The sequence below is a fragment of the Calonectris borealis genome, chromosome 8, assembly GCF_964195595.1.
Source record: "Calonectris borealis chromosome 8, bCalBor7.hap1.2, whole genome shotgun sequence".
NCBI lineage: Eukaryota > Metazoa > Chordata > Aves > Procellariiformes > Procellariidae > Calonectris > Calonectris borealis.
Window position 1 is genome coordinate 25,930,570 of NC_134319.1, and position 17,122 is coordinate 25,947,691.

At 39.6% G+C, this 17,122-nt stretch overlaps 1 protein-coding gene across 2 annotated transcripts in view; it reads left to right on the forward strand.

The window, feature by feature from the left end:
• The window catches only part of DENND1B (DENN domain containing 1B), a 165,664-nt gene that overhangs the window by 23,382 nt on the left and 125,160 nt on the right, over positions 1 to 17,122 (forward strand). For both annotated transcript variants that reach the window (XM_075156553.1, XM_075156554.1), the window contains exon 3: positions 16,473 to 16,516. In XM_075156553.1, the coding sequence (XP_075012654.1) occupies positions 16,473 to 16,516 (44 nt within the window). The remainder of the gene's footprint in view (positions 1 to 16,472; positions 16,517 to 17,122) is intronic.

Here is a 17,122-nt window from a genome sequence, read left to right on the forward strand (position 1 = left end):
AGCAACACATAAAATATTTCTGTTGCCATACTTCTGTGATTTTAATTGCTGAAGAAAACTTGGACAGTGGGTAATACTGATGCTATACTTTCAATTAATTCTGGAAGATACACTTCTTTTCCTATGTCTTGAGCTTTGCATTAGTGTATCCTTAGTGAGTATAAAGTTAGGCTCCGTAGATAGCCAGAATGCTAGGCGCTTGAATATAATTTAATAATCTGTGTATTATTTTAAAGACACAGATAAGCAATAGCTGCTTGCTAATAAAATGCATTTACTGACCCATGAGTGAATTGATCCCTATGACTATTTAAAGCTTAGGGCTCTAAAAGTTTTTCTCTTATCTTTATGTTAAACAATGGAAAGTTTTACCGTATGTTCAAATAACGTCTTCATCAGGTTCACAACAGGATACCATAGTTAATTTTCAGTTGAGTGCTTTACAGGATTTTCTTTTTGCTGGCTGGTTGGGTGAAAGTCTAGACGCTGAGAGACGAGGCGTTAGAGGGGCCTCACAATATCGTTATTGTGAATGGTAAGTAGGAGCAGCTTCCTCTGATGTACGGACTCCATGCCCAAACCAGTAGTACAAAGGCATAGCTTTTGTTCAAGGGGATAGGGGCTAATCCGAATGCTGCACACTGTGAAAAACCTTTTATGGAAGGGAGGAAAAACTTGCCTTGAAGGTGAGAGGTCAGCAGTTTAACCTCTGACCATAAAATAAGAGACTACCGAAGAATAGGATGAACAAGGGGGAAAAATACTTCAAGTACTCCATTCTTTGTTTATCAAAAATGGGTCAAGCAAATGAGTGTCAGGAATGGTTACAGGAGTTCTGATGGGACGCAAGTGAGTCTGAAGATGTGTGCTGGCTTAGCTGCGCGTTGCCACAGAGTTTGGAGCTTGCATAGCGCTCTCTTCTCAAATGCTTGATAAAGAGATCCCCAAATGAAAATTGAGTCTTTCAGCAACCCTAAAAAGTACAGTTACTCTGCTCTCCTCCTCCCCAGCCCAGAGCAGATCTTTTTTTTTTTTAAAATATTTTTTTTGATTTTAATCTTCCTTTGCATAAATTAACATCATTTAGCATTTGACCTTTAACTGTTTCCACTCTTTCTGGACTGTTTTTTTTGAAGTTCATAAAGAAGCATCACAGTAATAACCTCCTCACGAGCGTTCAACAGGCAGTGAGATGGGTCTCTTTAGTTAATGCCGCGGGTCTTTGGGTGGTCACTGCTATTGTACCACAGCAGGGGAGAGCTGTTTCCAATCTTTGTGCAAAGGGAATATGGAGGCTTTCCCCACTGATCTCATTTTGGTATTATCAGTGCTGGGAATTTAGTCGCGATCCAATTAGAAATGATGGAAGTTATGTTGACTAATAGTTAAGCCTCCCATATTCTCAGGTCCACCCATTTGGACTGATTGGTTACGCTACTCTTGACTCAGACTGGCAGAAGATATCAACATTGATTAATATACTTGGGACGTTAAAGCTCCCGGCCTGACATACAACCATTCCTTGTGCTTCGCTACATCCAGCCCATGAGAAGCACTACTCTCCTCCCTCCTGGTCTCTCCCAGCGTGCAAAAAAGCAAAGAAGAGATAATGCCTTGCTTGTGCACCTCTGGAAGTTTTATACTTCACTGGCCATAGATGTGTTTTATATAAGAGGTAAATTCCTCTTCCTGCTTTACACAAAGGGATTAAAGCTAGGCTTTGTTGTGGACCCTCTTCACATGTCACATCTTCAAACATTTGCTTATGACCTGGACAGCTTTAGGCCCCCTGTGTTAAGAGAAGCGATCAATAACCACCAGCATTCCTCAGCCAGCCAGTGGCAGGACTTCTCGGCACTTGGGGAAATACATTGTGGTACATGCTTGATTTTATTTGTGCTTGGAAATAGCACAACCTCAGACATCACACTTCCATTGACTCTTGGCTGAGCTTAATCCTTTGTTTCTCAATTTCATATAGACATCCATCTTTCTTCTTTTTAATTAAATAGGGGTAAATTCCTCAGAAAGGTATTACAAAGTGTACTTCCATGACCTGACACATCTTCAAATGAGAGAGAAGACTCTTCATTTCTTTACGATCCTTAGAAGCTCTTTTGGGTTTACTGATTACAAAGTACAGTGTTTTAGTGGAGAGCTTGTCAAATCTGCAGAGTTGTTTAATAAAACAATGTTAAATGAAAGACTTAGGATTGTGGCTGTTGCTGGACATACCTGTGTGGATGATTCCTATAGCTATTAAGTGAAAGTAAAATGAATAACCCATTATACTCTATTTGCCTTGCCGTTAATGGGCTAGTTTTGTAACTTTTTCAATGGGCAGCGTTCAATATGAATTGTGACCTTTTAGACTTTTCAAATTTGATGGGCTAAAACAGTGTTCTCAACCAAAATGACTGACATTTTTGCCCTTGGGGAAGCATCAGAAGTTAAAAGGTTTATGCATACCTTCCAGTATCTTGTATTTAAATTTGGAAAACAAGAGATACAGTTTTTCCCCTGTAATTATTTTTTCTGGAATCTTTAAAAGTAATCTAAGCCTCTTATGTACCTTATGAAAGATGACTGGTGATGTTGTCATGTTCTGAAATAGTTTCTCATGCAACATGTCCATGTTTCAGGAAAAAAAATGCGTTAAAACTACTGCTGTATATAAAACTACATATCTCCTTGCTAAGTTCTTTTTTCTAAGTGGTAGAAAACTTTGTGGTAAAAATTACTCCATGTATCAAAAATAAAAATATCTAAGTTATGCATATCTTAAGGTGGTTTATTGGTCATGGGAAAGCAAATGGCAAGTGAGCATGGACTTGAGCTGGAACAGGGTTTTATTTCTTGAATCTTAACTGTCACTTTTTCCTGAAAAAAAGGAGGTATGCTTTACAGTTTTAAGCAGAATGTTATTCCATGGAATTTACCTACCCTGAAAAGAAATCCTCTGTGGGTGGATGGGGCTTTAGGCTCCAGTTCTGTCCTGAATGTGTTTTTCAACATGCAGGGACGGACACCCACCTCGCAGGCCTCCTGTTGTGTCTAGAGCAGGTTAGTCCCCTTGATAGGAATGAAGAATTTTAGCAATAACAAGTCATCTGAGATAACTCGTTAGAATTAAGATGTGATATTTGCACATCCATAATTCTTCGAATCTATTTTTAGTCTTTTCAGTTTTCAGAAATGAGTGGATTTTCCCTGCTCTGGCAAGTGTGCTGATTTTGTTTATCAGAATGATGGAAGGTTCAAGATAAGAGAGTAGTTATCTGAGGCTTGCTTGGGAGAGAGTATGTCTTTCTACTTGAAAGGTACAGCAGTGTTTTCATACCCTGTATGGTTTTTTACTAATTATCAAAACAATTAATTAAAAAGGTGCTATAAGGAGATACCTTACTTTATATAGACATAATTTACAAATACATCATATCCTATTGATTATGAAATTGTCAGCACGGGTGATTATGGTTAGACTTCATTAATAAAAAAATAGGATTAGTTATTTTAAAGCAAAGCAACTTCTCTTTTATCTACCTGCATATTGAACTGTTCTTGATGAGAAATGCACATGCGTGGTTAATGATTTGTTTTTTTCTGCAGCATAGTGTATTTTAGCACAAGAATTTGCTTGTCTGAAAACATTTTAATACTTCTTCCGAAAATTTATGAAGACTACTTGGCACCTGTGATTAATTCTTAGTATTCGTAGCTTTTTTGTTTTCCTGATAAATGACTAGTGAGACAATGGTATTTTCTTGGGGCCCATCTGGTCAGGACTTAAATTTGTGTTCAGATCAGAAACTATTAGCCTTTAGCATTGATTTCAACTGTACACCCTTGCTGGTCTAGGTTTCACATACATAATAGTGTTCAGCTATTTCTCCTAGAGGTGAATTTCCTTTTGTTTTCAGAAACAAAAGGAAAAATAAAAGGGAAAGCTCCAGGAAGTTACCAAATTGTTACCAAACCATACTGACCATTCAGATCATCCTTTTAAGCCCTCCTGTGGTGAACGTGCAGCCTGGCAGCAGTACTGCCTTACTGCTGGAGATGGAGGTGGGAGGGCAGAGCAGGGGTGTGAAAAGACCAGAAGCGGTTAGTGATGTGGGGCTTGTAGGTAACGTGAGGTTTGTCTAATGATCTACGTCAAGGAAAAAGTTGGAGAAATAGGTACAAAATGGATGCTAGAATCATACAGCCCCTCCAACACGTGGAAGACATAATAGCATCTGATCCTTTCCTGCAACTACCGAACACAGGCAAGTTGTGCCATGAGAAGGGCAGTGGTTGAGAGGAGACCTTTTTATGAAAAATTTCTTACAGATTAATGTAATATAATACGTAATATTACATGCAGTGTCATATATTTCAGCTTCTTGTGCCTTCTGTGTGTTGATGGCTGTTACTGTTGTGCAGGTTCATAGGTGCATTCTGAAATATTAGCCTCAGATTTATTTGGTAAATCAATGTTTTTAGATGAGACATAACCTTAATTTATGCTGTTGTTGATTTATTAATAAGTCATTCCTTGTTCTTTCACATCAATAATAATAATATGATTTTTTCCCTTGCTAATATTTTTGACTGCTGTATACCTGGTGCATACACATGCATTACTCATGGCTTCCCTGTTCTCATCTCTGACCTTTCTGCTGCAATGCTCCTTGGAAAGTAAAATTAAGACCTTCATTACTTAGGAGGCAGAAATACTCAGTTAAAGCATATGGATGGCCCATCTTTCTGTAATACTGTCTTCCTTCCTGTAGTCCTTATCTGCCCATCCCCAAACACCCCGTTGCTCTTCCGAGTGTGCGCAGGTCTGTTTCCTCTCTTCTTTCTACCCTGCGTGGCAGTAACCCCTCCCTGGGCCACTTCTTTGCCTCTGTGACCAGTCAGCCGACCAGCTGGAGCCTGCAGCCCGGCTGGTGTACCCTGGCGTTCGGATCAGCGAGGCGGCCGGGCCGGGGTCGGGCTCCCGCCCAGCAGCGTAGCTGTGTACCTTGCAGGGTGCCTTCATTGATGTAAGTGCTTCTGACATACATTCTCGTACTTTTAGGACAGCTAGTTTGAATGCAGACTGCTGAAATGGGAGAAGGCGGCTTCTGACCTTGCCTTCTGGAAAGGCTTAGTTTACAAAGGATGTGTTGAGTTCTGACCCCTCGTGGGACATGCAAGTGCAGTGTGTTGTTTTGAACTTTAGCTTTCTCTGTTAGGGTGAAATATATTGTCTGCTATTATCACACTGTTAAATTAATTTTCACTATTTTGTGCACGATTTATTTGAGATTCCACTGGACGAAGCAAGCATCAGGCATTGAGGTTTCGTAAGATAAAATAGTTTTGTGCTCTAACCACATCACACTTACTTTGTAATGGGATGTAAATTGAAATCATGCATCTATATCACCCTCCTACTTTGCTGTTCTGAATAAATAGTACTTCAGAAATCAGCAGAGAAATGTAACTCTTCTGTTTTATCACTGAAGTACGTGATACCAAGAAATGTCTTGGAGAGTTTCCAGGTTATTGAATGTGCTTTGGGATTAGTAACCTATAGAGACTGGAACCCAGATCTCCTGCCTCCAGGGCAGCAAGACACAATACCATCCTGGTTACAGCCCCTTTACATATAATGGGATGCTGTTTATGTCCCCTGTTTCACTGACCCACTCTTGCAAATAACTGGGAATTTTGACCTGTGTGACTGTAAACACCTGTGAGAAAACCCTTCGACTTGCTTTTATGTGTCTTATATGTATGTATGGCCTGTGCTTTAAAATAACTAACCATGGGCTCGCATGGAAATGTTCTTTTGAATCAAAAAGAATTAATTTTTCCAAGATCTCATGATATTTGGAAACCTGGAATGACTTACTCGAGGTCATGCAGCAGGTAACTGGCAGGACTGAAAATGGGAGCACGTTTTCTAATTCCTGGCGTGTTGCCCTGCTGGCTGGCCACGTTCTAGCTCTGCTGAAGCAAGGAGGGACAAATACTGCTAATGAAGCTGAACAAAAAAGAATTCTTGCTGCCCTCTATAACTACTTTGTGACTCTTCAGAGCTTTGAAGCAGTTAGAGAGAAGGGTGCAGAGAGGTGCAACTATGTCAGAGTTTGTTTTACTAAAAGATCAATATATTTTCCAATAGGAAAACACCAAAGAAATAAATTGGATTACCCTTCCGCTGTGTGTGTTGTTCCCTTTTGAAAGGCTTGGCGAGGGAAAAGCGCCTGGTTTGGGAGCATCCCTGGGAGGGATGTGCCGTGGAGCCTGTGCTCCTGTCCTGGGAGGTCCTTGGTGGGGATGAGAGGTGTCTCTGTTCCCCAGGATTTCAGGTGCCAAAGCCACGGTGCCTCTGCTGGGTCAGCCTAAGCCCCTTGCTCTCAGCAGGCATTGTGTGCGGTCACTGGCTCGGAAACTTCTGGGAGACCATTCTTAACGTTTTCTTTGTTTTCTATGGAAAAAAACCCAAGGTTTGGGGGTTCTGTATAAGGGGTTTGATGAATGACTTGAATATCTTCAGTAGCTGCACAGACTAATACTGGAGGGGACTCGTAACCTCAATGCTAGTGTAAAGGTTTTATATACTCTTTTTGTCCTGATCATGGCTATTGGATACTGAAACACAAGTGCTTCATGATAGAGTGAGAATCTCAGCTGATTAGAGGTTTATTAGCTGTTAGAGTAACACTGATCTTTCTGTAAGCAACCTCTTAACCTACTCTTGTGTTTTGTCAACACTAAACTTTTGATAAGAACTTTTAAGGATTGGTATGTGAAAAACGTCAAAACACTGATTTTCAGCTGCATGCTGCCTGTCATAGACAAATTGAGGCTGAATGCATGTGGGCCAGCCTCTAAAAATTTTTTGTTGTTGATTCTTGCTCACATGGAGGGCCCTTGGGACAGATGGCCCCTCGCTGTTGATGGTTCGATTACAGCGATCACCCACTGCTTCTGAGGAGTGCGAAGAAAAGAAATTGCTTTCTTTGTCAAGGTGTTTTCAATTCAATTCTCACCCATTAGCCCTGTTTGGTTAAGTTTTGAATTACTCCATCAGGTGACTGATGAGTTTATTTTTTCCCCCCAATGTTATTAAAATGGATTTGGTACAAGATGGAAAGCAAAGGCAGGAAAAGATTTGTGCTTATTGATCAGTGCTCCTTCATCTTTATTCTGGTTTAATGTATCATGAACAACCAAGATAAAAATGAACACTGAATCAGAATAGGCTAGAAAATATATATTTTTAAAAGATATTTTAATTATTTTACATCTGTGAACTGTTTACACGTATAGAAAACTATATACGTAGGCTATGGCTAATCAACGTGATTGTTATGGTTGTAGAGCTTTGTGTAACTGAGAATGTTTATGATTGTTTTAATTTAATTTGTAGCAGATTGGTATGTATATAAAATTATGAAATGTTGTCTGATACAGTTAAAGCTAAAGTTATAGTTAAAGTCAGATGTGTTTCAGTTGTGGTGCCGTAGATGTTCTGAGGAGTAGGAAACAGCCAGGCCACGTCCCGGTTGTCAGTGCTGTTCTACTTCCATCCCTTCCTACCACAGCCAGTAGGCAAAATATGAAAGGTTTGAATTTCATATAAACAACATTAATTCTAATGGGAGAATGAAAGCAGGATAAAGACAGAGAATTTGAAACTATGTTTTTGTAACGTACAATTACGTTCATTCTCTTTCACACGTTATTGTTCGTTTCATTAGATCACTGCACAGCCTGTCTCATTGAAACCTCTTTGAACAAGAGACCCGTGACAGCAGAACAGAAGTATTTTGTTGTGTAAACCTTCCTCAAACATTAGCAATGACTTAAGGCATATATGGAGCTCACTTGCTTGTTCTTTTGCTACCTTAGTTCTTAGATCCTCTTTTTCATGAGCTGTAATTCACTCATGATTACAAGTTAAAAATAAGAAAATTAAAAATAACACTCCGGCTCCAAAAGGCTTACAATTGTTGCCACACTTTACAAGCTCATTCTAAAGACTTAGCAGGTAAAAGAAACTCCTACTTATCTTGCGAAGAGACCAAATGAAGGCTGAACATACTCATTTTATCTGTGTACTATCTGTGCAATGAACTCTCACCCTGATTAAGGTTTTATCCTGAAGCATGGCTAATAGCATTGCAGCCAAAAGGACCCTTTCTTTCTGTCCCTAGTTAGCTGAAATGACTTACTGCTCTGTCCTTCAGTGGTAACAAATTCTTGGGCAAAAAGGGATTGACCTGCAGCTCTGAAGGAGATGGCAAGTTGTGGCTAGAAGTTTTAACCGTCTACTTGCTCATAAAAGGAAAAAAGTACTTATTGTGTAGTTTGAGTGCATTACAGACAGGGAAATTGGAAAAATCAGAGGAACTGTCAGGTCGTAAACATGTAGTACTGTCAGCCAAAGCCCCACATCTCTGCAGTGCGGCAGGCTGGACCTTGCACATGATAAACTGGAGTTCAATATTTGCGCACTGTTTTCACATCCTAGGTTTTCTGAGTACTTTGAGGAACCGTTATAATGTAAGTTAAAAGTACAAGTACTTGAAAAGAATTCTATGGTAAACTTTGCAGTCGGTAAATCTATTGCGTGGCTTTACAGTGCAATGTACACACGTCAGATTCACATGCTTCAGTGCAGGTTGTGAGCTGTAATACTTTGATGGGGTAGTACCGACCTGCGTGTAAAAGCTGTGGAGTCGCCGTGACGTAATGCTGCGAGGACCCACTGACTTGAAATGTGAGTTGTGTTTGCCTGGAGTAGAGAAGAATGTGGTGTGTGTGGTTTTTGTTTAAAGACCAAGTGACTCTTACTGTTGTGGATTGTTTCTTTGTTTTCCCATGTGTTAGAAACAAAATTCTCAATTTCCACAAACGTGGTGTGAACACTGGTATCCTGATACCATTTAGTAAGTTATGTGTCTGTGACAAGATTCAATTAAATTCTGAGCCACTTGGTAAGTCCATGAGTAATTTGGGTTACTTGTAATTTGGGACATTTCTCAAGCATAAGTCCTACAGAAATTATTTTAAACTATGATACAGTTTTCAGCTTGCTTGAAAGCCTGCCCAGCTTATGTTCAGCTACAGTTAAAAGCAGTTTCCTTAGGAAAAGCTTCCTTGCGGGAGGAAGATGTTTTCATCTTACCTGTGAGGAGTCAGTCTTTGTAATTATGTTTCTGAACCTGATTGAAAAGGCACTGATACAAAAATCACATTTCTGATTTGCAAATGTGCAACCATGAAGACTTACAGGTGACAGCTACTGGACTGTAACTGAGGCAGGCTATTAAAATGTTATTTTCCATTTTCCCTTTCTTAAAGGGCAGTATTTAGTGTGCATTGTTTGTCACTGTTGTCATTTAGTTCACAATTTACTCTGTATGAAGAAAAATTAAAAGCAAAAATGTCAAAAGTCACACGTTCCAAATATCTCCTTCAATGCCAGTGAGAGTCAGGTACCTTCACTGCCTTAACAATTTCTCAAAATGGGGTATAAGCTTTGCAACCAGTTGAAGACAAGGCAGAGCCACTGGCGTGGGGAAGGGGAAGGAGACAGGAGACACCGGGCTCCTGCGCTGTGGCCACGCTGTGGCTTATTTTGAAAGGCAAGCCCAGGTTCAGCACCTTCCTCAAATGTGCTGCTGAGGTTACTGTGTAAGCACCTAGAGACCCAGAGAAATCTCAGTGTATTAATATATAGCAGGAGAAGCTGGCAAATGTAATTCCTGAAACTCATTACCATTTTTCTGTAACTGGCATGGTTGTGAAGTGTCAGTATTTAACTCTTAAAATTGTCAGTGGTCAAGCACTCAATATTACCTCTCTTTGGCTGGAAGTAGCTGGCTTGCCAGGGGAACGTACCTGTTACGGTGCAGCGAATTTTTGCCTTGTGTTCACTTGCTATTTTCTGAAGTGGCAACTGTTTGAAACTGTGGTGGCAATTTAGGAAGGCGCATTAGTGGGTAAAGTGTGAGTAAAGAAGTTGAAGGTGCTGGATCGTTAAGATTTGCTAGAATTTTGTAAATATGTTTTCTTCTGCTTTTATGAAAAGACAGAGTGTGGTTGCATTCTGCTATAAGCTTTCTGTGGAATAGAGTAGGAACAGACTTAACAGTCCTGTAGAAGCTTCTTTCGGTATTCCTTTGAGCAAAAAAATACGTGGACTACATGATTTGCATAAAAGTGTACTTTCAAGAATTTTCTGCAGGGGCACCCTCATTTGCATATCATCTTTAATCTGACTGGTTTCAAGTGCCAGAGAAGTTAGCGAGTGTTCCTTAGCTTCACTTTTTTTATGTTGCTTCAATGTATGCTTCAATGTATTTTGTCCTTGTTCTTTCTTTCGATTACTGATGCTTGGAAAATACTGTAACTCCCTTCTTTCCCCCTTTTCTGCGGCATCTTGCTCTTCCTCCAGCTGCTGGCGGGTGCTCCGCTTTGATCCCCCAAACCTGGGAGCTGAAGACCACTGTCACACTCAGATCTTCCTGACAGCAGTGCCTCCTGTTCCTGCGGCACCTCTGGCACTTCATGTATGAAACTGTTAACAAGCTGATTTTAATATGATATACAGGAGTCTTTTTTTGCAAGAAGTAATCTTTTTATGTGAATGCTGTTTTTTTCATCAGATGGTTTCATCTGTGAAAGTGCTTGGGTTGCACATTATGGTTAATCTCTTATTTTATTTCTAAATCACTGTTGTAGTAATAAAATACTATATTGATGCAAAAGCATCATTATAATTACTGTTGCGGGTTGCTGTCAAATTATTTTAAGTATGTAGCAGATTTTTGCCTTTGAACAATAGCAGTATTATAAACTTGGTTTAGAGAACTAATTTTTTATTGCTGAAAACTACTTACTCTAACAAAATAAATTCTGCTTATTGCTTAAATGTGTGTTTATAAAGGTGTTCCCTGAGATAATGACAGATCGTTTCAGCTTTATTAATTGCATTCTTATCTTCACGTAAGAAAAACAATCTGGAATTTCTTTTTTTTTTCCAGACAAGAAAGAACTGTCTGCAATAAGCTCTGCTTTGCTGCCTTCCTTTTCCTCACTGCCTTTCTTCCCCACCCCCATAACTCCTGGCCCGTCTCTTCTTTCCCCTCTGCACTGACAGCTTTTTTCCAATGAATATCTTTACAGCATCAGAGAAAATATAGCTGGAGGGATACTGAGCAGTCATCTAGTCCATTCCTCTGTCCCAAGACATGACCAGCTCTGCTTGGCAGTCTTTTTGTCTATCCTGCTCCGTAAAACCCGCAGGGATGAAGATTCTTCCTCTCCAGGCAGAATATCGGACTACTTAATTAATCGGTTTCATTCTACCTTAGCTGTGTTTTTCTGTCTGAAATTATTCTCTGTCGCTATCAAGAGAATTACCTGAGATGATGTCTCACAGCATGTTTGTAATTTCTGTTCCATTACCAAATTGCATGTGTGCTAATTAGCTTATCCTGTTGTATTTTTGGGTGATGTTTATAATCTGCAAGCTTAGTGATTGTGAACAGTATTTTTAGAGTATATTTAACTACTGAATTTTTGGGAAAGTTACCGCTCGGAAACCTTTCTCTTTATTTTTTCATAGTTCCGAACGCACTACTTTTCTAATCTACTCTGTCCTGAGAAATAGTACTTTCATGTTTTCTTAGATTTGTTACAGAAGTTAAAATGTGTTAGAAGTGGTTTTCCTAAAAATACAGATGACGTGCTTTATGAAGTTACCTCTATGGGAATAGATTTTTGGAGAGGAATTACCTTGAGGATATGCATATGCATTTTCCTCTTCTCTTAGTATGTATCATACTTGCCTGCATTTTTCTTGTGGAGCAGTTCTAGACTGCAACATTTTGAATACTTTTGTTTTTAAGCATTGCATGTGACTCACTTTTCTTTGTATCAAGTATACTGTACTCTAAGTTTTGGTCCCTCAACAAACCTTTCTATGCTTGTACCAAGAGTTGCGTCTGCTTCTAATTGTGGCCCTCAGGGGCTTAACTGGTTCTTTCTGAATCTTGTTATAAAAAGCTTTCTTTTAAGAGATGTATAGACAGACTTATGTGATCACAAATGATGCAAAAGTAGTCAAATAAGTCAAATGTCACAAATTACGTCTAGCAATGTGTGCATGAGCTGCAGCCTCGCAGCGGTGTAAAGTTCACACCTGGGAGACGTACTTTCCAATGCTGTAGGATATTTAGCAAAGGAATTTTCAAGCGATACTGGTACGTGCCAAGATGTACTTTTGTAAGAAATGTCTGTCCTGGATGCAGTAGGCATAGGAAGAAGTGATGCTTGTACGTGCATATATATCTATTTACACATGCAACGCACAAACTATTTTATGCGTGCACTTAACAATTTCCTCTTACTACTACATTTACTTAGAATTGGCGCAAAGCACTTGTCCCAAAAAGTCTGTTAGAAAAAGAAAATGAGGAGAAACTCGGTAGTTCCTCAGCCGGCTATAGCAACAGCTATTTCTGAGTGATTCTCATCCTCTCACCCATAAAATCAGCGTAAAATTGACCTAACATTGCCAGATCAGATGGGGTACCTGGAAAGTAATCCTCAGGGAAAAGAAAATTCAGTCTTTGTAAATCTGAAGTGCATAAAGTTGCAGAATCGGATTATACTTTCTCTTTTTATTTCTAAATCAGTACCCTTTTTTTTCTTCCTTTGCAGTATTTGTGCAAAGTTGCCACAAAGATGTGTCAGATGCTGCCTGAGCCTAGCTCCAAAAGCAGAAACAAATGTAACCTTTTGAAAAAAGGCCAGTCCCCGACTCGGATAATTATCATAAAATCCCAAGGCTTTCTATAGGTGTTAGGGTTTGGTTTCAGAGAGTGAAGGCATAGAAAGAATATAGTAACCTTACTTTTTGAAGCACAAGTCACATCAGATTTTCTTACTTAATAAATGTATGGCAAGTACCTACTAAAATAACCGGCTAAAAGCCAGTAATAACAACTGCAAAACCCAGCTCAAAGCAGTTGGACAAGTCTTGGAGGCGTATAATTTTTGCTGAATGTAGCACTGAATGTTTTTCTTGAATTGAGCTAGGAATATTTTTTTAAATCTTGGCTCTTTTTTGTTTTCACGAAGGAGTATTAAGAGCATTAATCTGCCTGTTTAGATCACATGCATTTAATTATCCTCTCATGATATAAATATCCTTTCATGATATGGAAATAAATGTTATTATACCTGTAGTTCAGTGAACTGGAATTTACTTTAGAGTTGTTTTTATTATTTCAAATGAGACCAAAGTAGTACGAGAGATAATAATACGAAGTGAAGATAGCAAACGGAGCAGGACACTAAATTATAGTTGCAGGTTTTATATCTGTTAGCATATCGGGGCACCAAAAGAAGTTATTGGAGCTGTTGATCTTGTTGCCGGTAGGTAAAGGGTGCCGTTCAGCTCCATTGGCACGTCACTGAGATGTGAAGATAGTACCCATTTTGTGACCCCAAGCCCCAAGTTACCTAGAGCCAAGTTTTGCTTAATTCTGAGATTATACTTTGCTCCTGATTGTGACCTTTTAAAATTACGCTTGGAGGTTTTGCTATTGCGATCTGCTTCCGTTTTCGAAGCCTGAGGGTTATACTTCCACTAAGAACCGCGACAGAAATTACATTTCTTTCCCATTTAGAAGTTTATACATTAAGCATTTTACAAAGTATCAAAAAACCCTGTGATTTTGTTACTGTGTTGCTAAAGCATTCAATATGCTAAATGTTTCTCATGTAACTGCACTTCCCATCTGCCAAAATAATCGGTGGGGTTTGGTTGCTAGGAGGAGGGGAGCTTGCCAAGCCCGCTCCTCCCTGGCGGGGCTCCGCCAGCCGCCCTGCTGCAGAACGGCCCGCGCGCCTGTCTGCAGACAGTAACTCTCCCGTTTTGCCATAGAAGCAACTATAAACGGCACAGCAAGACTTGGGAAGTTCTGAAGAAGAAATAGGTGACAAGAAACGGAACTAGACACAGCTAGTAACCAGCTTGTATTTCATGAGGCGAGCAAATGCTTAAGGCCGGACTGCTGCCGGGTGAAGCCGTCCTGCTTTCTTCTCACCGCAACTCCCCATTCCCCATTTTTTTTTTCTTCATTTTTTCTGGCACAAAACCAAGGGTTTTGGGGAACTGATCTAGTTGATGCTGACCTGAAAAATTCCAGACAGTTGTTTCGATCTTGGTCAGTTCCCTCCTCTGGTTCAGTGCGTAGCCATGGAAGAGTCTGCACCACAGGAGATAGACGATGGTACAGGATCACCAACCAGTAGCTGGTAGCGGGAGTGCAGGAGGATTGCTCTTTTGCAGAGAAATTTATGCTTGAAACGTTTGTGGACATACGGCCTTAGGTTTGCAAGCTCTTTTAAGGTATTTTTTAGATTCTGCACAATTTCCAGGGATTTTTAGCAAGTAATTTATGAATTACTTAACACTGAGTATTTGATGTCTGTTACCATGCTTGCTGCTCCTTGAATTTATCAGAGATCACTGTTGATACATAATTACTTTCTTTTTCATGATACTAAATTGGAATTAAAATAAGAGATCCCTTACAGTATAGGCACTGAGATAGTCAAACTCCTCATGTATCTGGTCATTACACAGATGTGTTTGTGATTTAAATACACACCAAATACATGGGAAAAAAGGTCTCTGTTTTAAGGAACTATATTTATTGGCTCTCATATTTTTGTAAACATAGGATCTTACCTCTTGTTTTATGTCTGCCTGCAAAAGTTCATGCTCCCCATAGTAGATGGAGAAAGATTCCTCGTGCGAAAGACATACATTTTCATAAATAATAGCTGCAGAAGCCTCCCCAGATGTCCTTAGGAGCAAAGATGTGCTTGTCCAATAAGAAGAGTCAAATGGCCACGTTTTTATCTAAAATCTCAATTAGATTTGAATTAGATTAGGAAATTAGGTCTAAATTAGGTTGAGTTGATTGACAAGTTGAATTTTGCAACACGTTTGAAATGTATGTTCCACTGTTGGTTTAGCATCTGGCCCGGGGTGAGGGAGGAGTACTGGCCTCAGCCTCCAGCTCCTTGTGAGTGGGCCAGTGGCAAACGCGGGCGCAGCAGCTGCATGTTGAACAGTAGGATTTGAAATCAGCAGCTGGGAATGAAAAATACCATGAATGTGTTTCCCTTCCATTAAAGCTTCAATTTGCAGCAGCAAACATATGTGGGAGGATGAAGAAGAGTAGAAACCTCTGTACTTTGCCAAAAGTGGAGAACCTTCTGGGTCTGATGTAAAACGTAACAATAAGAAGGAAGTTTCTGATTTATCAGACAGTGCTAGCGTTAGAGACTGAAGTGGAAATCCAAATACGTTTCCCAGATTTGGCTCCTCAGAAGACAGGAATCCCAGCAGCTCCCGAGGTGGCCGAGGGGTTGCAGTTCTCCTCAGGCAGTGTCCCCCGGTGCTTCCCGGCGGGTTTCTCCGTTGGATTTGCTGCCCTCTGGCACCCAGAGCTGTCGTCGGCCGCGCGGTCGTCGGCGGGAGGATCTGCCCGAGGTTGGCTGGGACACGAGCAGAAATCGGAGAGCGCTCCCTCTAGTCCTGGGCCTCCCTTGCAGGAAGGTGGCTAAGGGCTAAGTTCGCGTTTGGCGCATGGACGAATGCTGCTGCTAATCGGTTGTGTAGAAGCGCTGTGAAGCTTCGTGAGTGTTTGTGATACAGTTTAACAGTAGCACCTCGGGAAGGTTTTGTGTCACAGGAGATTAAAAGCTTTGGGGGGATGAAGAGCGTAATTCAGTTTTTGTTGAGAGGTTATGGTTCATGTCGTGGTGTAAGATGCCTTCAAAATAATGTTAATTGTAGACTAATATATAGCCTAAATAACACTGATTATTTTGATAATTAACAGTTTATGATAGGTGAATGAAAACTTTAAGATATTATTGAAATGCTGATTTTAAATGGCTCTGAACAGAAAATATTCAAACATGCTAGCTCTTCTAAACTCTATCTTGAGAGTGCTGGTTACATTGGTACTATCTTTAAAATCACAAATGACACTTTTCTATACCTCATGGAGGTCTTTGTTTTCCCCTTCTTATCATTTTACATCTTTTTTTCCTTGGATGGAAAGAGGTTTTATATCACTTTATTTCTTAATTAACTTAAAATGTGAAAATTGAACATGTGCTTAAAAAATGAAGTACTCAAAGGCTAAAAAGAGAACTAAATATGAAAATAGTTCAGTACATTATAACCTGCTACCATATGTAAAACAATAAACATATAGTTTCATAAATATGAAATAAGTCTTTTTAATAATCCAGTATCTTCCTTAGCTTTTAGATACATTTTTGCACTTGCCTCAAAGCTTGGTGCTAAGCTGACCCTCTCTTTAATATTAATGTACTCTGACTGTAATACTCTGTTCCTTTGCCTCTGATTAATGCTGTCTGTCAATTATTTACAGATCCAGTGGTACTGTGGAAGTTCCCGGAGGACTTTGGAGACCAGGTTGGAAACACGAGATTGAACTTTTTTTTATGTTAGAATAATAATAAAAAAGCTCTCCTATTCAGCTGTGGAGAGGCAGATGCTAATGATAGCGGGGAGGAAGTCTTCACCCAACTGGTGGCTTGGTGATTAGAATGCCTTTGTGACAGGAATATGCAATAGCAGTTGTAGAGCACTGTGTATCATACTAATTCTCTGTGTCACCTTATTTTCCATACGGAGTATTTTATAAGCTGTTTCTGTTGGAAGTGCTGGGTTTTTATCTGTTGTAGGATTGAAAATGTGGAAAATTTATCAACAAAACTTTGCCAAACATTGATGTTATAAATTGTGTTAACAAAAAACACCAGAACAACAAAGTGGAGAGGCTGCACATGTATGTCCTTTTAATGTCAGAATCTGTGTGTCCCCTTCCTTTAATCCTTTACAATGCAAAATTTTATATATTTATTTAATAATATTTTAGAGATACCCTAGTTATTTGCTTGGGGAAAAAAAAATAATCCTTAGACCCTTATAGGAGACCATGATCTAAACTTACTGATTTTGAAACCATAAAAATCCTAGTTTCTATCTATAATTAATTCTCAAAGGAAAGTTTATACA